Source organism: Brachycentrus maculatus, unplaced genomic scaffold (assembly GCF_059751285.1).
Source record: "Brachycentrus maculatus isolate JH-2025_06_01 unplaced genomic scaffold, ASM5975128v1 h1tg000190l, whole genome shotgun sequence".
NCBI lineage: Eukaryota > Metazoa > Arthropoda > Insecta > Trichoptera > Brachycentridae > Brachycentrus > Brachycentrus maculatus.
The window spans coordinates 770,763-795,264 of NW_028280941.1; the positions used below are offsets into that span (position 1 = coordinate 770,763).

A 24,502-nucleotide genomic window follows, 5' to 3' on the forward strand; every position below is an offset into this window, starting at 1 on the left:
AAATACATTATCTACAATATTTGTAAGTAAAAAGATCGTTTTGCATAGGATATTTGAAATTAAAATATTACGTTTTGAATAACATATTATGAATGTTTGAAATATATATATTTTTGGTTTTAAGTAGACTTTCTGTAAATGAAAAGTTTTTGAAGGATATTCGAATACTCGTGAAAGGACTTTAATGTAATTAAGTATTAAAGTATTTCTACAAACTTTTACCATCTTTCAAATCGAAAGAAATTATTGATTTCAGGACCCTACTTTGAATATCTAATCTTGAATTCGTGCGATATTTAATATTTTTGAATTTTTACATTATATAAAATTGGTTAGCCATGGAATTCATTTAAAGAAATTGTTACTAAGTTTGATTTATTAATTTGATTATTTGAATTCAATTATATTATTTGTCGATCAAAAAAAAGATGTTCATAAGATCACTTTTTGGGTTTATTAATGCTAACATGACTAGTTTCGAGAACTACAGATGTTCTTATCAACAACTAAAAATACTCGCTGAGAACCAGTAAATAAATAATCTTTGTACTGAAAGAGGTGGGTAGGGTATAACTAGAAAAGTATGCATTAAAAAAAGTAATCAAGGTAATCATAAATTTACTTGTGTACAACGTAATTTTTGCACATAGAAATGAAAAACTTGGAACAAATTGGAAAGAAATAAAAACCGGGAAAAAGTAATGACTACCATCCCAATTGGTAACTGAAAAAGTAACAGTTGGGGCGTTTGTCCACTACACGGAATTTTACCATTCGGCACGTTAGTTAGTATATAAAACGGATGATTTGCTTGGATTGGCTTATGCCATTGTCCATCTTTCTTCGGATCGGAGATCTTGATCGGTGCGTGAACACGTTGCGCGTAAATTCGATCACGATAAACTGACGTAGTCACTTTCATTTTTCAAAACCGGACTGCCGGACGGTAAAATTCCATGCATTCCACACGCAGCTTTACCCATTAATCCCATGTCTATAAAAACATATCTATAATAGTTACGAATAGTAGCTAGAGGTAAATAGGCGAGAAAACACCCCAAGTGGCCGTATTCTGATAATACCGTAATAATATTCGTAAGGTAATCATTTGAAGCAGCTCGTATACGAATCTCTTATATGTGTGTAGTTTGCAACAACGCTGAGCTGTGCTGGAACTTTAATAGCATATTGCTTAGCAATTTCAGCGGCTTTCCGCTGCATACATGGTAAGCAAATTAGCTAAAGCTTAAGCTAAGTACCAGTGTATGTAATACCAAAATGTGCTATAGTGCAATCGTTTTGTCTTGCTGAAGGAAATAATTAAATTTTGCATGTAATATATTACAGGTCTCTCACATATTGTCAGTCTCATAGCGTAGTGGTTACTGCGTTTGGATACCATTCTAGAGGCCCCAGATTGAACCCGAAAAAAAACCTTTAATATATTGCTATTAAATAATTTTAAAATTTCTTCTTTGCGCCATTTTGAGTGTGTCCGAATACTTGTTCACGTGTTTTCAGGCGTTTCCCAGTATGTAAAAAAATCCAGGTTTTAGATCTTTAATACAAATAAAGGGGGCCCTGCGAAATTAAAGCTTTCTCAATCCGAACATAGCTGGCTGTTGTGAACTTATATGAACTGCCTCATAAAATTGATTATATATCGCTCTCTCCTTTCAACAACGTCATATATAAAAAATCGTCGATTTTCGGTTGTGCCTGTTTTCGGAATGCCCAGAAAATGCACTATATCCCAGCAATAGCGGCATACTTTGAACTTTTAATTTACCCGCTACAGGGCAGAAAGCGTTGTTTTTGCATTTTGAAGAAAAGGTATTATTCAATTATTTTTTTACATATTCTAAATATTTTTTAAATGGAGAAAAAAAATTCAGATTTTACCTACAAATATTTGTTGCGCAGTAAAAAGTTCAATAAGTGGCTTGATATTTATTTTAAATACATTTTACGATATTTTTAAACATTAAAAACGATCTCCTGAAAAATCAAGTTAAATGACGTTGATGAAAGGAGTGATCAATATGTACTGTGACATGACATTGATCATATATCTAAGAGTCGAGTAGTGTGATTGTCGAAAATGGGTAGAATGTTGTATGTTGCATGTGTGCAAAGTGATTTTAGTTTTATCTTATACTACTAATAATACTACTACTACCACGATCACGCCGTTTCCCCGCAGGGGTCGGCAGAAAGTATGGAACGCCAAACTCTTCTGTCGTGACATACACTCCTCGCCTCCTTCACATCCATACATCTAGCCATACGTGGCCACCGATTACGCAGACTTTCGACACCGCCAGATTTTAAGTTCTAAATGATCTGATCAAGCCAAGTCTTTTTCGGTCGTCCTCGTTCTGTTTTCCCTCTCACATTCCTAATTTTTAAATCAAATTGGTGCAAAAAATAATTCTTATAAAAAATCTATAATACTTACAACAATCGTAATCCAACTCAATTATTTAACCAGAAATGAGATATTAAATAAAGGCAGAATTTTCACAATGAAAACTTAGGATGCCGCCGCATGGTTTCATTCTCATTGTTTCAACAAACTAGCAAGAAACACGCTTGGAATTGTGGTGTAAATTGGAGAACAAAGGTGCATTTATGAGCATCTCGTGCCACACACAGAACTTTGAAAGAAAATGCATTTTCGCAAATTTATAATTCAAAACTAAAATATCTTGTCTGCTTCGTGCTTTACGATGGCTTAATACGAAATAGAAAGATATTTTGGAATTATGGATTTTGGAAATATGTATTTCAAATTCCCCTATATTCATGAAACTTGCCTTCTGCCCCATGTCGGCCAAACAGAGAGCGGGGATAGGTCAAAAATTAAGATGACGTCATTATCAGTTTGTATTTCGTGTTTTTTTTATAATGAAAAATTCTAAAAAATTGACAAATTCTCTATTTCATAAAATTTTCTCTAAAGATAGACAAATCTTTTAAACAAAAATGTTACCAGGAGAATTTTGCATTTTTTGGAAAATCCACTTACTTGGATCTGGCGGATCTGGTGGATCAATTGTTCTTTTAAATAAATGTATACAATTTATGTGAATAAAAAAAAAACAATTTATTGAACGCATATCAAACTACATTCTGAGTGAAATATTGTTTAAATGTGCCACAAATAATTTTAGGCTATTATTTTTAAAACTGCCTCAAGTTAATAAGCGTAATAAATATTCATCATAAAACGAAAATTAAAAAGCTTATGATTTAATGCAACGTATTTACTTAAAGAATATAATTTATTTCGAGGCATAAACATGCGAATGAAATAATTGAACATTAATCCTTAAAAAGTTGGGAATAATAAATAATAAATTATGTATCAGTTGTGATGCCCATAAATTTGTGTACTTTTGTGAAACTGGTTTGGTTTTCATGATTGTATTTCATGGCAAAACCTAATTGAAGCACGTTATGAATACATAATTAACCAACCAAACTTTCGTTTTATGAACGGAATACATTTTATTATTTCAGTGAATAAGTCCCTTTGAACTGGCAACGTGGCGGAAGTATGGCAACGTGGCGTATTGAAAATTCCATAGATAATTTTAAAATAATCTTTTGTCTATTCGTTATTGGAAAATCGAAACACCTTTTAAATATTGTGAGTAGGGTACTTACCCAAAAGTCAAAGAACTTAAAAATATATTTAACATGGATCTAAAATCAATAGTTTCTTGAAATATTACGTTAAATATTTTTTGAGGAAATTCTACTTAGGAAAAAATTCGAGCCATATACGAATTTGTCTGCACTGACATTTATCTACGTTTTCAAAGAAAAAACACGTAATTGAAAAATATATTAAGAATTAGGATATTATAAACAAAATATTCTGTCTACCTTCTTGTTTATATTTGATCCTATGACGAAAAGACCAAATTGAAAGTAATCAGAGAGGAATTTGATACAGTGCATTATGCACTATGCATTGCATTGCAGGAGGCTATGTTTAAGACATCAAGTTTTATTTATTATAACAAACTCACCGCATTCTTGAGCCTGCGTCTTGGCCCTGTGCCTGGATCTAGCGAACACTCTGGATATGGAGCCCCACGCGGAAGGTCCTCGGGGCCCCCTGGCGCCCCCCTGGCCTCCCTGACCGGGCCCCTGAAGGGCGGAGCACCCGCTGCGGCCGCGGGTGCGCTGTGGAGGCTCGCGCTCTCCCAAACCGCTCAGCTGTTCAACAGACCTAGAAAAAAATTGCTTTGAAAGAGAGGTCTGTCAGGAAGACAAGATGCTTCTATGTCAGATTTTTGCACTGTTCTGTGTCTGTCTGTTGTGCTAGTCAAGGCAGTGGAGGCGTCTGTGTACCGGTCAATGTCAAGTCGGAATCGGATCTATCTGACGAACTGAACTAACTAACTACTAATTAATCCCTTTCATCTGGGCAATTCTAAAAAAAATGGTAGTGGTTTTATAAACTTGTATTTATTTAGATTAGCAGTGACAGGATACTGAAAGTTTTTAATTTTAAATTCACAGTAAAATCGGGATTTAATTTTGTTTTACATTTTCTATAAATTTTGCAACTTTAATAAAAAATGTAAGAGAAGGTCTGTCAGGAAGCCAAGATGCTTCTGTATCAGATCTGGAAATGCGGTTGGACAGCTTTCAATGTATGAGATCCAGGAATTCGTTTGGGATGGCTTTCAATGTATGATATCCAGGAAAACGGTTAGGATAGCTTTCAATGTTCAATAGACCTGTGACAGACATTCAGCTGATGTAAGTGAAGGAAAAACGGGTTTATTCTATCTTTGAAACGAATCCAAAATCTCGTTTATTCCAACTGTGAGGTGTCGGATCGTGGTCCCGTGGTTAGTGTCGCAGACTCATGAATCAGAGTTTTTGGGTTCAAACCACAATTTGATACCCATTTTTCATAATGAGGCGCTTAGGCTCACAAAAATTATTAAAAAATCACAAATATTTTTCTTAAAAAAAAACTGTTTAAATAAACAAATATGCAACAAAAGAGAGCTAACTTTATTTTTTCTATTGTTTTTAACATTTCAACGTAGATGAAGAAGAATATGTTAGTCTGGGCTTTTACGGGGCTTACGACCTTCATAGGATGGTCACTTTACACACGTGTAACATTCACCAATTCTACCCATGATTGACAACCACACTACTCATATTCTTGGAACATATATCTACTCATGTATTGTTAAGATTCAATAACATTGTGCTTCAATTCACTAGAATTTCACTAGTGACATCTATGGTGAGATGAAAGAAGTTCTTTCATCTTTTCGTCGGGTACGTCTCGAAACCGTTACACAAAAAATCTCTGTGAGTGGTTATATACTAATATTACTACATTTATGTAAAATATAAAAAAAATATATAAAGCAAAATGACTAACCATAAAGTAAATGCTTTAAATATTAAAAATATTGAGTATATAAAAGCAAACAGTTGTAAAAGTTGAATTAATTATTTAAAAAAATAATTTCAGGGTCTAGACGGCAAACAGATTGCTCGTGAAACTTTAATTTCGCTTTCCGGTAAGGATCGGCGTCGCGCACAGTTTATTGGCTAAAAAAGGCCGGAAACCTCCACATTTTAATCAGGAAAAGTGTTGCCAGTACATGGCCGTCAAAAAACCGGAAATATTCCACACTGGATTACCCGCCCGACGGGAGTATTAGCGGGTAATATGGGGAACGACAAAATGGGGGTTGGATTCAAAGCAAAAATGTTACAAAGGGATTTCTGTCGGAATAATAGTGAAAAGGGTACCTAATTTCATGTTTCGCGGAAGGAAATTAATGGGAATTATAAAGAAAACGAATGAGAATTATATAAACGATAAATGAGAATAATCGTTTTACTAGAATGGTTGATAAATGATTGTTTTTTTATGTATTGTGCTCATTCTTTGTGGCATAACATATGTGATAAATATTCCAAAATATATTTTTTAACCACTTTTATTTTTGTAATATTTTTCAAACCGGTTGCGGCAAATATCTTATCTTCTGAGAGATCAGTATCTATCTATCCCCGAAGAGGGTAAGATATTTGTCGAAATCGTTTGAAAAAACTCTAATGTATGGGAGTGAAACATGGAGTTGGCAAAAGAAGGATGAAAGTAAACTGAGTGCAGCCGAAATGCGATCTCTCAGAAGAATGTGCGACAAAACGATGTATGAAAGATGTTCGAATAAGGAAATAAGGAAGAAATAGATAAGCATTATCGATAAAATTAAGAAAGGTGTGTTGAGATGGTTTGGACATGTAGAACGAATGAGTGAGGAAAGAACGGTAAAACAAATTTATGAGGCGAATGTAATTGGGAAAACGAGCAGAGGAAGACCGAGAAAAACTTGGCACGATCGGGTATGCCGAATACTTGAAAGTGGTCAGGTTAGGAGTCGAAACAATCGGCGGGTATGTATGAGGAGATGCATGAACGTGGAAGAGGCGAAGAATGTTTGTAAAGACAGAGTGGTGTGGCGTTCTATTCTCTCTGCCTACCCCTGCGGTGAAGCGGCGTGATGGTTAGTTAGTTAGTTAGTCTGAAAAATAAGTACTAAAATGAAAGTGATTGAAAACAAAGTTTGTGTTGCAAAGTTTTATGCAATGATTGTGTAATCGAATATTTTGAACACAATTGAAAATGCGAAGAAATTTAATCAAATTTATGAATAAAAATCTTAATGTTAGTTTGTTAAAAAACTCAAATCTCGCAATGTCTGCCCAATGCCTATTTAGTTTGGCAACACGATCTATAACATGGACAACCTTTGTCTAGCGTCTGATTACCCTATTTCTGATTCTATATCTCAGACTTATGCCCAGCATTGGTTTTAGTGACATTTACCAAGTAAAATTGAAATTAACACCAGATAACTAACCATTCGTCCACGCGACGACGCCCTCTCCGAGAAAGTCAAGTGCGCTTACTTCCCCCCGCCCTGCACCGACCACGCTTTGTTTCCTTCCTGATTGGTGCGAATAGTTCATGGGTTACGCGATTGCAATCACACCATAATTAGGAGGTGAACTACGGCCACATCGTCGTCCGGTTGACTAAAGTTTACGTACTACGTTAGTTGTTATGTATTATATAGTAAAGTTATATATTATTATGACATCAAGGTCACGATAAAACATTTTCTTGGTGAATCTTCAGACCCTGAATTCTGTGACTAATGTGCGCAAAATCAGTTATTTATGTCAATCAAAGGCTCGTAGGATGACAAAACATCGATGCATGAAATGCAAAAATGCCATATGTGGATCGCACAATATTGACATATGTAGTAGCTGTGCAGAATAGTGATGTATTGTTATGTGTCTTTTACATTAATTCCTAATAAACCAAACTTAAGTGTCACGTAACCAGTTCTTATTTTCAATAAATACTTTATTTATTGTTCCGGCATTAACTTTGTGGTAAGACATGTTACAATGATTAAAGAAAACACTTGTTTTTTACCACTTGAGTTTTATTAAAGACTACATGTTTCAGAAGTTAAACTTCCATCATTCAGGTCTGTATAATAACAGTTATTATACAGACCTGAATGATGGAAGTTTAACTTCTGAAACATGTAGTCTTTAATAAAACTCAAGTGGTAAAAAACAAGTGTTTTCTTTAATCATTCAATAAATACTTTTCATAATTTTCACGTTTTTAATTGCGGAGTCCCACGCGAAAGTTTAGTTACTATGTATCTACAAAAATAGTTAAGTTATCTAGGTTATTAAAAATGTGTTTTGGTTGGAGCCCGAACTAAAACACTTTCCAATCAATATATTATTAAAATTCGCTGAAAAATCTGAGTAACGCAAGCTTCGGGAAAGCTTTAATTTGCGGTTATTCTCTGTATAGGGAGGTAGCATGCCATTGTTGTAAATATACATATACACACTCCCTTGTACGTGAATATATACATGTATATAGACACATGTTAGTTCGGTACGCAAAATTGTTTGGGACCAACAGCAAAATACAATTCAACAACCGTTCGCCGGTTTGCAGAGTTGGGAAGTTGACATAAATACACCCGCGCAAAAGTTCAGACGAAAAGGGTGTTATTTAATGGAGTACCACCCTCGTACACGTATTCACTGAATGCCTAATATAATACGGAACGTATTTGTACTCGAGGTTTTTTATTCGAACAAGCTATTTAAAGTGAAATAAATTCTTTAAGATTTATTTGCATAGGGTAAAAAAAACTGTTACCTACATATATCGTTTAACATATTTTATATGTATGTATGTTTATTTCATATAATATATATATATATATATATATATATATATATATATATATATATATATATATATATATATATATATATATATATATATATATATATATATATATATATATATATATATATATATATATATATATATATATATAAATATATATATATATATATATATATATATATATATATATATATATATATATATATATATATATATATATATATATATATATATATATATATACATATATTTATTTATATACATATATATAAATATCTATATATATATATACATATATACACGGCGCTTCCCAGGGGTAGGCAGAGAGAATCGAAATAATAACAATTATAAAATGGTTTCCATTGTGAATGAATAATTTGTTGATAATAATTTACAATTAATAATAATTAACAACTAATAAATACACAGTAAATGATTTTCCTTAAAGTCCGTTATTAAATATGTTTCCAATCATCCCTGATCCCTTTTGACTTTGACTGCCAATCAACAACAAAAAAATAAAGCCACTTGAGATCTACCTAAGCTTATTTCCCTAACCGTCAAAATATTTTGAATATAGTTAAGTAGATAGTGTTTTCATATTAATCAGTCTTGATAAAGAAGCGGTTAGCTTCGAAACATTATAATTCAGTTATAATTAAATATTTATAGTGATTTAAAAAAAAGTTACATTTTAATTATAAAATGTAAAATCACAAAGTTAGTGCTTCAAATATTAATTATAATTTATTGATAACTCTTGTTTTTATTGAATAAAAAAAATAAAATAAAAACTTTCTTACATTGTTTCATATTAAATGCTATTTTTTACGTATAATTATTGCTTTGATACTTTGATTGTAGAAATAATGTTGACCAATTGGGGTTATTCTCGTTAATGGTCATTTACCTGTTTAATTCTTCCCTGTATTTTCATCTTATAAAAAAATAATAATGAAAATTTACGGGAATTTCTAATGTTATTTATTTGTGTAGAAAAAATATTCTCAAAAATTGTGTACCATTTGAAATTGTTTTTATAGAATAAGAGATTTATAATTTACCTCGATAGGACGCTGTTGTCAATGGATCTGAAGGGGTTTGTATTGTGCGGGGAAAGGGTGGGACTGCAGTCCTTAGGGGTGGCAGATTGATCTGTAATAAGAGGAAATTTTAAAATATTAGAACATGATACAAAAACAATTCAATTACCTAGTCGTACTACCACAAATAGTGAAAGAGTAATGATATCGTAATTGTTTCAGACAAAAATGTAGGAAACAATAATAAATATTTAATACAACCCATACAAAATATAATATTTATTCATAAAAATGAACACGCTAACCATTAAGTCACGGAGGCAGGCTGTCTTTTTTGTATTCAGATTAAAAAAAAACCCTTATCCGCACCCAATGGTGCATAGGGCACTGCGTCATATAAACGCAGTGTTATCTTGATCGTTTACACATGAAGGAAAGGTGATCAGCCTTACGCTTCAGGTACCAATCCAGGGTAATATTGAATAAATATTACAGTGAAAAAATCACTTATAATTTATTTTACCCCCCTTGGGAATCGAACCCGGGACTTCCAGAACGGTGGCCGAGCGTGCTGACCATTACACAAAATAATAATAATAATAATAATATATTATACAATGCAAAAGAATTTAAAATGAAGAAAAAAGTGTTTTGAATTTTTATACGCGAACTGATCAAAACATATAACAAATTACCTTTATAATTAAAGATTTCCTACACGCTGTGTAAGAGCGTTAGAAATTACGAGAGAAAGTTAGTGCTCGGAGAGAAGTTACAAGGAAGTTTTATTAGGAATGAGTCCACAATGCGTAGCGGAACTCGGAACACCATAATACATACTCCCATTCAACTTCTTCACACAATCTCGTATGTCTCCTTCCCGCTTAGCACAACCTTCCAAGCGGATATTCCTTTAATTCCCACATCAGTATCTGCGACTACAGGGTGTGCATTTTATTCCACACAATACAATTCAAGAAATAATGTTTATGAAAAAAATTTAGCTTTCTTAAGTAGCGGTTAGATATTAAGTACTCAACCCTTAAAAAAGCTAGAACTAACTTTTATTCAAGTTTTGTACTGAAAATTCTCAGTAAAACTACATTTTATATAATAAAATAAAAACTATATAGTTTTTTCCACATACATTTTATTTGGCCAGTGACTTGGTTTTTTTGTTACCGACATCACCAGTCTGATGATGTCAGTTACGACGTTACAAGGTCACTGGTCAAATAAAATTTATGTGGAATAAAACTATTTACTGTTATGTAAAACATGTTGTTTTATTTAATTTAAAAAAATTGTATGTTTCCAAATAAACACTTCAACCTCACAAAATGCCAATTTCAGCATAAATATCATCAACATGTAACTGGTTAGAATAAAAAAAAAACACGCAATATTAAATATGTAGGTATACAAATAGACAAAAACTTAAAATAGAATTTGCAAACTAAAAATACAACACTTATCAAAATATATTTATTATTTTTATAAATAAGTCAACAAAGATAGTGAAGAATAAGAAAGTTAAAGTATTTACAGGGCTAACGATCTGTCACAGGTTGTTTCAAGTGATCACTTTATTATTATTTTCATTTAAAGATAAATATTTATGTTTTTGTTATTGACAAAAATACTTCCATTTCATACTACTTCTGTGAGTCTTAGCGGCTAATTATTGGGATAGAGTGGGTTCGAACGCACAAACTCTGACTCAAGAGTCCGCAACATTAACTACGGAACCGCAAACCGACACACTGTATCATTTACGTTTCTTATATATATTTTTATCAGTGGGAACAAAGACAATATTAGGGGGAAGTTTTAGTCATTGTCATGCTGGTAATTATGGGTTAGTTATTATTTATATTTTTGTGAATTTCTCTTGTTTCAAAATGTATCAGTTTATAATTTTTTTACAACATTTTGAGTGTGTCCAAATACTTGTTCACAAATCTGGATTATCTCCAATTATAGCAGTTATTTTTCAGATTATTTATTGACATCTCATCAAAGATGAAGAAAAATCTGTCAGATGATGAGATGTCAAAAATTTATGAGATTTTGTTTGTTTGAATGGGTCGGAACGCATCAAAACAAGTGTCACAATAGATTTTAAGAAAGAATGGTTTTAATCACGTAGAACATAAATTAAGAATGAAAGTGTGATACATTCTGCTCAGATTTAGTACCACCTATCACTGAGGAATTATCTAACTATTTACACCCAGAATTTGCGCCACGGTTTCCCATTCTGCGCTAAGATTCCTACATTTAATCTTCTCGGAATATAATAAATTTACGGGACTAGCCGATTTTTGTACGTGAAATTACTGCGAAGAACATCAAAAGCAGCTGAACTGGTTGTTACGAGTATTAGCGTTCTGGTATTGAATTATTTACCACCGTATTAAATAACGCCCGTAATAATGAATTTCCATCTGGGTAATAATATTATTTACGTTGTCTTATTACGGAACACGTATATAAATAATGATTAATTAAATGACTAGGGGTAGAATTCGTCAGTTACAAAATAAGTACGTAAAATAAATTAATGAAGTTGTATAATATAAACCGATCTTTGTTAATCGATATGCGTCGGGTTGTGGTCCCGTGGTTAGTGTCGCGGACCCTTAAGTCTGAGTTTCTCAATTCGAATCCACTCTACCACAATTTGATACCTATTTCTAATAATGAGCCGCTTTGGCTTACAGAAATAGTATGAAATTGAAATATTTGCGTTATTAATAAAAACACAAATATTTCTCTTTATTTAAAAGAAAAAAAATGTTTTATTTATTTATAGACTTGGCAGAAATCCATTTTGATTTATATATTAAATGTTAAATCATACAATTTATTGATTCGGCATTAACTTTGTGGAATGACATGATTATTTTATTAAAATTAAACACTTGAATAATCCACTTTATCGAGTTTTATTTTTATTTACGACTAGTTTCGAAAACGACAATTGTTTTCATCTTCTGGTACAAATTAATTACAGTTTTAATTTGTACCAGAAGATGAAAACAATTGTCGTTTTCGAAACTGGTCGTAAATAAAAATAAAACTCGATAAAGTGGATTATTCAAGTGTTTAATTTTAATAAAATAAATGTTAAATCAAACACTTATTCTTTGAGTGTACTAAGTTGTATTTTATTGTTAAAAAATACACACAAAATACATTTTGTGACAATTGTTTCGCCTAGTTATCGCATTTTTAAATATTTTTATTTAACGATAAAATACATTTTAGTAGGTTAAAAAAATCAGTGTTTGATTTTAACATTTAATATATAAATTTATCTTATATTATTGATTCTGTGGGATGACATGTTAATTATTAAAAATTGAACATATTACTTATTGACATCTCAACATACATGAATATGAATATGGGAGTCTAGGCATTTACATGGCGAAGGGTGGTTTAAGTGATCACTTTACACACGTGTGACATTCACTAATTCCACCTATAATTGACAACCAAACTACTCAAATTCTTGGAACTTCTGTATATATGGTTCAATTTCGAAACAAAGTGCTTGAATCACTAGAATTTCACTAGAGACATCTATTGGCGAGATGAAATAAACTTTTTATTGAGCAGAATCTCTTTAATTTGTATGTGAGGTCTGAATCCTGGATTATAATCACTGAAAATATCATTTTAATTTTGATGTAAAAAAAATAACATGAAAAATAACTCCTTTAACTGGAGATAAGCCAAAATACGTGAGCAAATATTTGGACACATTCAATATTATTTGAAATACTTGACCATGCAAAATTTTCCTCGGTCTTTTTCTGCTTATATTACCAACCACAATCTCCCTGTAAATATGTTTTACTATTTTTCCTTCGCTCATTCGATGATTTAGAACGCTTTTAATATACAAAATACACGTTACTTAGTCTACTGGCAAAATGAATGGAAGCGTATGTCTTCGTATTCCTTGGAGGATTCAATAGCCTTCCGTGTAAGACGGTTTCCTCTTTGTACGGCTGGCGAATGTGTGCTGAACAAAATGTTTAATTTGTCATCGCCTACTCTCGACCCCCCACCCTCCCTCTAGTGCGGCGGTCGCAGGGGTAATATGAGTTCTGTCCTCAGCAATTTTTCAACGTTATTTATCGGGTAGAAGAATTTCCCGGCAAGAAATACTCGAGCGAAGAGCGTATGACCTCAGTATTGTCGCAATAAGAGAAATAATCAACTTACAGTGATGTCTCGCATTACGAATGCCTCGTTTAACGAGCGCTACGCACAACGAAATGTTCGTCTACAACATTTTTAGTGTATCCAAATACTTGATAACAAATCTGATTTTCGTCCGATATTACCCTGGACTGGTACCTGAAGCGGAAGGATGATAATTTCTCCTTCATGTGTTAATGATCAAGATAATACAGCGTTTATATGATGAAATGCCCTGTTCACCATATGGGTGCGGATAAGGGTTTGAAAAAATCTGGGATCTACACATGAGAGTTTTTTTTTTTTAATTTTTGACATCTCAAAATATCTATGTTAAGATTTTGATATCTATCAACAATGTAAAATGACTTTTTGAGTGCGCCCAAATACATGTTCACAAATTTAGGTTTCTAATTTAAGAGTTATTTTCACATTTTCACAGTCTCATCATAGATGTTAATAATGTAAAAATAATATTTTGAATATAATTTATATTTGAAGCACTAACTTTGTGATTTTCCATTTTATAATGAAAATGTAAATTTGTTTTAAAATCACTATCAAGAGTATTAATCAGTCTTGATAAAGAAGCGGTTAGCTTCGAAACCGGTAGACATTATAATTAAGTTAAAATAAAAAAAATGTGTGATTTTAAAACAAAGTTACATTTTAATTAAATAACATTTTGAGTGTGTCAAAATACACGTTCACAAATTTGGATTTCTTCACTTAAGAGCTATTTCACATTTTTTACATCTCAACATAGATGTTAACAATGTAAAAATAACATTTTGTGTGTGTCCAATTCTTGTTTAAAAATCTGGGTTTCCCCACTTAGGAGTTAAGTATTTTCACATTTTGACATCTCAATAAATATGTCAAATGTGTAAAAATAAGTCCTTAGTAGGAAAACTAAGCATTCGGACACACTTAAAATGTTGTAAATATAATAATCTGGTCAAATTATAAGCATACAAGAAAAGCAAACAAAAAATAAATCTACAACATTTTGAGTGTGTCCAAATACTTTTTCACAAAATCTGTATTACCTCTAATTAAAGGAGTTATTTTCATATTATTTTCATATCGCCAATAGATGTCTCTAGTGAAGTTCTTATGATTCAAGAATAATGTTTCAAAATTGGTTCATATATATAGAACTTCCAAGAATTTGAGTAGTGTGGTTGTCAATAATGGGTAGAATTGGTAAATGTTCCTCATGTGTAAAGGGATCACTTAAACTAGCTTATGACGATCGTCAGCCCTGTAAATGCCTAAACTTCCATATTTTTCTTCATCTTTGATGAGAAGTCAAAAAATAATATGAAAAAAAAACAAATGAATCACGTTGTCAGTTATTTCATTCATTGCGTTAATATTTTAATCATGTAGGTATAATTAACAAATGATGCAATGAAACACGTGTCACAATAGATTTTTAAAAAATCAGTAGTTTTCTCTATATAAAACTCTTATAAGAAAATAAACACTATGATTAAAAATATACATAAAATCTAGGAAGTAGTCGAACGTTAAAAAGTAAGTTATTACATTCTTGAAATTCGCTTTGTTCTCATGACTAAAAGCCCAACGGATGAAGGAATCATTTTCGTTTGAAATATCAGAAAGACGTCAAATTATTTTTCAATTACTGCCCTGTCGCCTGAGGGGCGGCGCAGATATTTCTAGAACCCAGAGGGATGTTTAATATGCAAAGCCTCAAGAGGTTAATCCGCGGTGCGACATGCCTTTAGAGCGGCAGAAGACAAACCAATTCCATTCATCTCGATCCAATTCTGCCCACACAAACAGACCTAGTGACGTCACCGTCTACCGAGAATGGAGTCCTTTGGTTCGGTTATTTCAACACCAGAGACTAGATTATATACGGTCGGATTCGTTCTCAAGGATACTAGGATTATTGATTAAAATAGAATTATTTCCAGACCATTGAACAAATTAAATACTAAGATTTCAGGATTGTATTTGATGTAAAAAATATAAGAGATTGGAATGAAATGTGATTCTAAACATAGCGCAAGTCAAAAAATATATCTATCAAAAAATTCACAATATATTTTAAGACAATTGTAACTGATTATATTTTACAACATTTTGAGTGTGTCCAAATACTTATTAACAAATCTGGATTATCTCCAATTAAAGGAGTTATTTTTCATATTATTTTTTGACATCTCATCAAAGATGAAGAAAAATATGGATAGTGAGTATGGATCTAGTGAAGTTCTAGTGATTCAAGAACAAGGTTTCTAAATTGGTTCATAAATATAGAACTTCCAAGAATTTGAGTAGTGTGGTTGTCAATAATGGGTAGAATCGGTGAATGTTAAACGTGTGTAAAGTGATCACTTAAACCAGCCTATGACGGTCGTCAGCCCCGTAAATGCCCAGACTTCCATATTCTTCTTCATCTTTGATGAGATGTTAAAAAATAATATGAAAATAACTCTTGTAATTGGAGATAATCCAGATTTTGTGAACAAGTATTTGGACACACTCAAAATGTTGCCAATAAACCTTGTTTAAATTTGGATATATTACCCAACAATACAAACGAATAATTTATTTTATCCAAAAACAGCTAAAAACGCTGGGTAAGATGCTACATATTATGGTTTCCCAAAGCTTGTCACGATAACAAAGCATTCATCACCTTATCTAACCTTCTCACTATCAACCGACGGCTTCCAGCTGCCTTTATTTGACCTGAGTAGCTCTTAAGTGATTAGCTATATCCGTTACAAGGGTCTCTCTCCAAATTCGAGACACAACCCCTAAACAGCTCTAAGGTATAAAGCTTATGATTATCTTGTACAGATGCGAATCTGTCATTTTGAAGAACATCAGCAAAAGACTATCATATCGCTCACTCCTTTCAAGAACGTCATAAATAAATAAAAAACTTGATTTTTCAGGAGAGCGTTTTAAAGTTAAATAATATAATACAATGTATTAAAAATTAATATCAAGCCACTTATTGAAGTATTTACTGTGCAACAGATATTTTTAGGTGAAACCTGAAGGTTTTTTCTCCATTTGAGAAATATTAAGTACATTTTAAAAAATAATTAAACAATACCTTTTCTTCAAATGCAAAAACAACACTTTCTGCCCTGTAGCGGGTAAATATTAAGTTAAAAATATGCCTCTTTTGCTATAGCTCTTTTGCTAGATATAGTACATTTTCTGGGCATTCCGAAAACATGCACAACTGAAAATTGACGATTTTTTATTTATGACGTTCTTGAAAGGAGTGAGCGATATAATCCTCATTAATTTTCTCTACCTTTCTTTCATCTGGGTATTCAATCTTCAATCCCAAGTAAATATTATTCCTCTTCTTCTTAAAAGCATTGATCTTTCCCTTTTCCTCTTTTCCCTCTTTCCTTCCTACCATTCCGCTTTCTAGGTATTTTCACAAATTTACAAATGTGGAATATTGAAAATTATAAATAAATACTTGTTTTTTTTTACTACTTAACTTTTCTATGATGACGACTAGTTTTGAAAAATATAGATGCTTCCATTTACAAAAAAATAATATAAACTATATTTAAACCCGTAGATGGAAGCAACTGTAACTTTCAGAACTATTCGTAACAATATATAGGTTAATTTTTTTATGGTTAACATTAAACCATTGTTAACTTTGTGGTGTGATAATTTATACTCGCCTTATCATTTATAAAAATATTTTTAAAAAATGCAATTTTGTAATTCTAATAATGTCCTTATTTTATAATACTTGTATTTTGAATTACTGTGTAACTGTTCTCCAAAATTGCCAAATAAAAATAAAAATAATGTAGCGGGTAAATTTCTGCCCTGTAGCGGGTAAATATTAAGTTAAAAATATGCCTCTTTTGCCATAGCTCTTTTGCTGGATATAGTACATTTTCTGGGCATTCCGAAAACATGCACAACTGAAAATTGACGATTTTTTATTTATGACGTTCTTGAAAGGAGTGAGCGATATAATCCTCATTAATTTTCTCTACTTTTCTTTCATGTAGGTATTCAATCTTCAATCCCAAGTAAATATTCTTCTTCTTCTTCTTCTTAAAAGCATTGATCTTTCCCTTTTCCTCTTTTCCTTCTTTCCTTCCTACCATTCCGCTTTCTAGGTATTTTCACAAATTTACAAATGTGGAATATTGAAAATTATAAATAAATACTGTTTTTTAGGTTTTCGTAGTACATTTTCTAGGCATTCCGAAAACACGCATAATTGACGTTTTTTGATTTATGACGTTTTCGAAAGGAGTGAGCGATATGAGATTGCTCTCTTTCGGCGCATTAAAGAACCGTACCTTATTTTTCATTATTATCCGCACCCTAATGGTGCATAGGGCACTGCATCATATAAATGCAGTGTTATCTTGATCGTTAACACATGAAGGAAAGGTGATCAGCCCTCCGCTTCCGGTACCAGTCCAAGGTAATATTGAATAAATATAAGAGTGAAATAATCACTTATATTTATTTGACCCCCCCCTGGGAATGCAACCTCCAGTACGGTAGCAGAGCGTGCTGACCATTACACTACTTAGGCCGACATAGATCATGAAGACAGAATATGGAAGCTGGGCATATGCAGGGCTTACGACCGTTATAGGCTGGTTTAAGTGATCATTTTACACACGTGTAACATACCAATTCTACCCATGATTCACGACCACACTAAATCAAATTCTTGGAACTTGTATATATATATTGATCAAACTCGTAACATAATATGCGCGAGTTCACTTTAACCGTCTATGGTGAGAAGAGGAATGCTTTTTATTAAACTTTTGTTTAATTACTTTATTTTGTTTTTACTATATGATGATCTCTAACCATAATTTACATTATTTTTATTTTTATTTGGCAATTTTGGAGAACAGTTACACAGTAATTCAAAATACAAGTATTATAAAATAAGGACATTATTAGAATTACTAAATTGCATTTTTTAAAAATATTTTTATAAATGATAAGGCGAGTATAAATTATCACACCACAAAGTTAACAATGGTTTAATGTTAACCATAAAAAAAATTAACCTATATATTGTTACGAATAGTTCTGAAAGTTACAGTTGCTTCCATCTACGGGTTTAAATATAGTTTATATTATTTTTTTGTAAATGGAAGCATCTATATTTTTCAAAACTAGTCGTCATCATAGAAAAGTTAAGTAGTAAAAAAAAACAAGTATTTATTTATAATTTTCAAAATTCCACATTTGTAAATTTGTGAAAATACCTAGAAAGCAGAATGGTAGGAAGGAAAGAGGGAAAAGAGGAAAAGGGAAAGATCAATGCTTTTAAGAAGAAGAGGAATAATATTTACTTGGGATTGAAGATTGAATACCTAGATGAAAGAAAGGTAGAGAAAATTAATGAGGATTATATCGCTCACTCCTTTCAAGAACGTCATAAATAAAAAATCGTCAATTTTCAGTTGTGCATGTTTTCGAAATGCCCAGAAAATGTACTATATCCCAGCAAAAGAGGCATATTTTTAACTTAATATTTACCCGCTATAGGGCAGAAAGTGTTATTTTTTGCATTTTGAAGAAAAGGTATTGTTTAATAATTTTTTTAAATATACTAAATATTTTTCAAATGGAGAAAAAACCTTCAGGTTTTACCTAAAAAGATCTGTTGCACAGTATAAAGTTCATTAAGTGGTTTGATATTTATTTTTAATACATTGTATTATATTTATAAACTTTAAAATCATTCTCCTGAAAAATCAAGTATTTTGATTTATGACGTTCTTGAAAGGAGTGAGCGATATGTACAAGAAAATGAAAATATAAAGTTGTAGCTCCAAACTAAATATTTTTTAAGATGTGGTACAATTCGCCCGTAGCTAAATTGAATTCCTCGAAAGTTTGGATACGATCCATTATGACGGTTCCAACATTGTTTTAAGGGAGATTACACAAGGGTTGCTTAATTACATACTTGTGTTTAACTCCGAGGATAACATTCTTTCGTTAACAAAATTTTATGAAAGGCACAACGAAAGTCTGTAGTTTCAACATACACAATTATTGTAGATGTTGCTTAGTTTTATATACAAACCTACTGCCCACACACAAGTTATGTTACACAGGCTGTCTATAATTAAAAAAAATATATAAATGCCACTATTAAATTCTATTTTAACACGTGTTTTGATGCATTCCGCATCATTTAAAAACACCGTATGTAAAGCTTAGTCTTAATTTATATATGTATTTTTTTTTCTAACCCTTATCCGCTTACCCACTAGTGCATAGGGCACTGCATCATATGAACGCAGTGTTATCTTGATCGCGCTGCAAACCAGTCAATTGCTATGGATCTTTCTCGAAAGACATCCAGAGGAAGACCAAAAAATTCATGGATGCGACAGAAAGATAACATGATTCGATGGCATGGCCTAGTTGACGTTGTCCATGATAGAAGGATCTATAACCTGAGGATGAGAAGAGCTGACCCCAACAGTCTATAAAGATGATAAGTCGGGATGGAGCCAGAAAGAATATAAGACAAGACAAAATATCTACCAGCCAACCAACCATAACTACAAACAGATAAGTCAGCTGTTAAGATTAACAGCAACTAATTCTAGCTATTTCAAATAAGTGGCTAGACATTGGGGAAACAAGATTAGATGAAAAATTATAACAAAAAATTATTAAAAACTATAATGACTAGAAAGAAAGATAAATGAATAACATGTTTCATCCTACATCATTTTTGGTTGTTGTATTATTTCATATGGTTTTAATACAATGTAATACAATTTCTTAACATTTATACATATGGCAAACTTATAATTTTAATTTCGCTGTGCCTCTCCAAAAAAAAGGCTGAGATCTTGTGCTTGGAGAGGGGCTAGCACTCAAAGCTCATGGTTTTATTTGATTAATGGTGTAATAGCCTTTTTTTCTTTAATAAAGGTACATTTTTTAAAAATTTACATGTGAAGGGCATTAATCCTTTTCTTAAGAATTTTGATATCTTCTATTCTTTTAAAATTTCTTAAGGGAGTTTATTGAAGTATTTAATACCCTAAATATTTAAAGTTTTGTTGAAATTGTTTAGTATTACATTTTGGAGTTGGAAAATCATTTTGGAATCTCGAATCTCGAAGACAACCTTTTTATATTCAAATATTTGTGACCCTTTAATACACAGATAAAACACAGATAATAAAAATATTTTAACTGTAAAATTTACGAAAAAACTCAAATAGAGTAGAAGAAGAGAGGAGAAACAAAGAAAGAAGGGATGATATACTCGTACGTATGATGGACAGTTGGGGAAAAATTCTATTCAATTACTCAAAGCATGGAAGAAAAATCTAGAATACAATTTGATGAACGCTTCACAATGAGCTAAAAGACTGAAGGCTAATATCGCCTCGATTTCAACGAAAAACGAGCGGAGTATATCGCTCCCTCCTTTCAACAACGTCATATTTCAAAAATCGGTAATTTTCAGTTGAGCATATTTTCGGTATGCCCAGAAAATGTACTATATCCCAGCAAAAGCGGCATATTTTTAACTTAATATATACCCGCAGAGGGCAAAAAGTGTTGTTATTGCATTTTGAAGAAAAGGTATTGTTTCATTATTTTATTTTAAATTTACAAAATATTTTTTAAATGAAGAAAAAACCTTCAGGTTTTACCTAAAAAGATATGTTGCATAGTAAAAAGTTCAATAAATGGCTTGATATTTATTTTTAATACCTTCGATTATATTTTTAAATTTTAAAAATGATCTCCTGATAATCAATTTTTTGATATATGACGTTGTTGAAAGGAGTGAGCGATATGTCTATGCATATAATTTGTGAGGGTCCGGTAATAAAGGCATCACTGTCGGTCGTCATGGTAACGCGGTATAAACACTCTCCGAACTCACACACGTCTACGGTACGTGCAGTGTACGTATTGATGTATGGCTATGTAACTCAGTGGTCGGCAACTTATTAGCCAAAGAGTCAAATATGTATGCACATCACAACGATTGAAATATTTTCATAAGAGTCAAATCTGTTTGCAATTCTAGTTCATCTTAATTATAATTTTAGGTCTTTTTTTAAAATTACGAGCATACTTAATAAAAGTTGATTTTAGACTATAATATCAAATCAAACCCTTATTCGCACCCAAATGGTGCATGGGGCACTGCATCATATAAGCGCAGTGTTATCTTGATTGTTTACACGTGAAGGAAATGTGATCAGCCCTCCGCTGCAGGTACCTGTCCAGGGTAATAATACATATTTCATAGAAATATTTTTTGACATCTAATCAAAGATGAAGAATATGGAAGTCTGGGCATTTATGGGGCTGACGACCGTCATAGGCTGGTTTAAGTGATCACTTTACACACGTGTAACATTCACCAATTATACACACGTGTAACATTCACCAATTCTACCAAACATAAACCAATTTTGAAGCATTATTACTTGAATCACTTTGATAAGATGTCAAAAAATAATATGAAAATAACTCCTGTAATTAAATAGATATAATCCAGATTTTGTGAACAAGTATTTGGACACACTCAAAATGTTGTATTCATAGTCAAAATTAACATTTGATGAAAAAATCACTATTGATTTGACCCCCCCTCCTGGGAATCCAAGCCGGGATATCCAGAACGGTAGCCGAGTGTGCTGAGCATTACACTTAATACGGATTTTATTCATTGAAAAAAATCCTTTTTTCAGAAGGTATCCATTAGAACACTGTTTATTGCGAATAATATCCTTACATTTCCTTTGAAATTTTGATCAAGTCAGGTTTATGACTTCATATATCGCTAACTCCTTTCAAGAAAGTCATAAATCAAAAATCGTCAATTTTCAGTTGTGCATGTTTTCGGAATGCCCAAAAAACTTACTTTATCCCAGCAAAAGATTCATATTTTTAAATTAATATTTACCCGCTACAGGGCAGAAAGTGTTGTTTTTGCATTTTGAAGAAAAGGTATTGTTTAATAATTTTTTTGAAATATACTAAATATTTTTCAAATGGTGGAAAAACCTTGAGGTTTAACCTAAAAATATTTGTCGTGCAGTAAAAAGATCAATAAGTGGCATGATATTTATTTTTAATACATTGCATTATATTTTTAAACTTTAAAAACGTTCTCCTGAAAAATTAAGTTTTTTGATTTATGACGTTCCTGAAAGGAGTGAGCGATATATGATATTTAACAATTACAAAAATTTAATAGATGCAAGTTTAACACAATATATATATATATATTATAAACAAGTAATCTAACTTTTTGAAGGTTCATTTATTTATTGGTGGCTGAAATCAAGTATATAAATATATGGCATAGTTAGAAAAAATAACAGTAGTAATAATCATTTCGATAAAGAAAATTTAGCGATACATATTACACACTAATATTAAGAATTGTTCGCCTCCGTAGTGTAATGGTCAGCACGCTCGGCTACCGTTCTGGAGGTCACGGGTTCGATTCCCAGGGGGGGTAAAATAAATATAAGTGAATTTTTCACTGTCATATTTATTCAATATTACCCTGGACTGGTACCTGAAGCGGAGGGCTGATCACCTTTCCTTCATGTGTAAACGATCAAGATAACACTGCGTTTATATGACGCAGTGCCCTATGCACCATTGGGGTGCGGATAAGGGTTTTATTATTATTATTAAAATTAAGAATACTTCGTATCTCGTCTATATTACGTGTATATGTACCTAGTAAGATATCTACCGAAGAAGTCCGATTCATGTGAAGAATTGCCGAGTATACATCGCTCACTCCTTTCAAGAACGTCATAAATCAAAATACTTGATTTTTCAGGAGAGCGTTTTTAATGTTAAATATTATAATACAATGTATTAAAAATAAATATGAAGCCACTTTTTGAACTTTTTACTGTGCAACAGATCTTTTTAGGTAAAAGCTCAAGGTTTTTTCTCCATTTGAAAAATATTTAGTATATTTGAAAAACAATTGAACAATACCCGTTCTTCAAAATGCAAAAACAACACTTTCTGCCCTGTAGCGGGTAAATATTAAGTTAAAAATATGCCGCTTTTCCTGGGATATAGTACATTTTCTGGGCATTCCGAAAACATGTACAACTAAAAATTGTCGATTTTTGATTTATGACGTTCTTGAAAGGAGTGAGCGACATATCTAGACATAGGTAAATAATTGTACATGGACGACATATAAACCAGGTTTTCATCAATAAGACGATTTCTCAGTTGGCTGTTTGGCAAATGAATATGTAGAGTCGAAGAGCTTTCCCGGGGACATTTATGCCGCAGCCGCACTTAAAAGGTCGAAGAGCCGCGTTCGGCTCCCGAGCCACACTTTGCCGACTGTGGATAACATTAAGGTATACGAGTACGTGGTGGAATTACGTGTGTGTGGTCCCATGTTTGTTGCACTGATTGTTATTCTATGTCATTTGCAGTCTGGGCTGGACTCGTCAATTAGCCTGCAAGGGACGACAACCCTTTCATTAGAATATCGGAGTTTTTGGTACCTACTCGCATTGTAAATTCATCGTTACTATACGTAACGAGTGATATAAATTGATAAATGTAAGAATGAAAAAAACACAATATTTGATCAATTTGATACGTTAGTTCGCCTCCGTAGTGTAATGGTCAGCACGCTCACTACACTAATACATGGCAAAATATAAAACAATAAACAAGTATAATAAACAAGCATATAACAACGAAAAAAACGCAAGGTAAGGTTTACCGTTACACCACGGAGGTCCCGGGTTGGATTCCCAGGGGAGGGGTTCAAATAAATATAAGTGATTTTTTCACTCTAATATTTATTCAATATTACTGGTACCTGAAGCGGAGGGCTGATCAACTTTCCTTCGTCTGTTAACGATCAAGATGACACTGCGTTTATATAATGCAGTGCCCTATGCACCATTGGAGT

The 24,502-nt window shown here is 32.1% G+C and overlaps 1 protein-coding gene across 4 annotated transcripts in view; it reads right to left on the reverse strand.

Moving 5' to 3' along the window:
- Liprin-gamma (liprin protein kazrin) overlaps positions 1 to 24,502 on the reverse strand; it is a 320,428-nt gene that overhangs the window by 48,002 nt on the left and 247,924 nt on the right. For all 4 annotated transcript variants that reach the window (XM_088262843.1, XM_088262844.1, XM_088262842.1 and 1 more), the window contains 2 exons: positions 9,349 to 9,439; positions 4,038 to 4,240 (listed from right to left, as the gene is read on the reverse strand). In XM_088262843.1, coding sequence (XP_088118969.1) covers positions 4,038 to 4,240; positions 9,349 to 9,439 — 294 coding nt within the window. The remainder of the gene's footprint in view (positions 1 to 4,037; positions 4,241 to 9,348; positions 9,440 to 24,502) is intronic.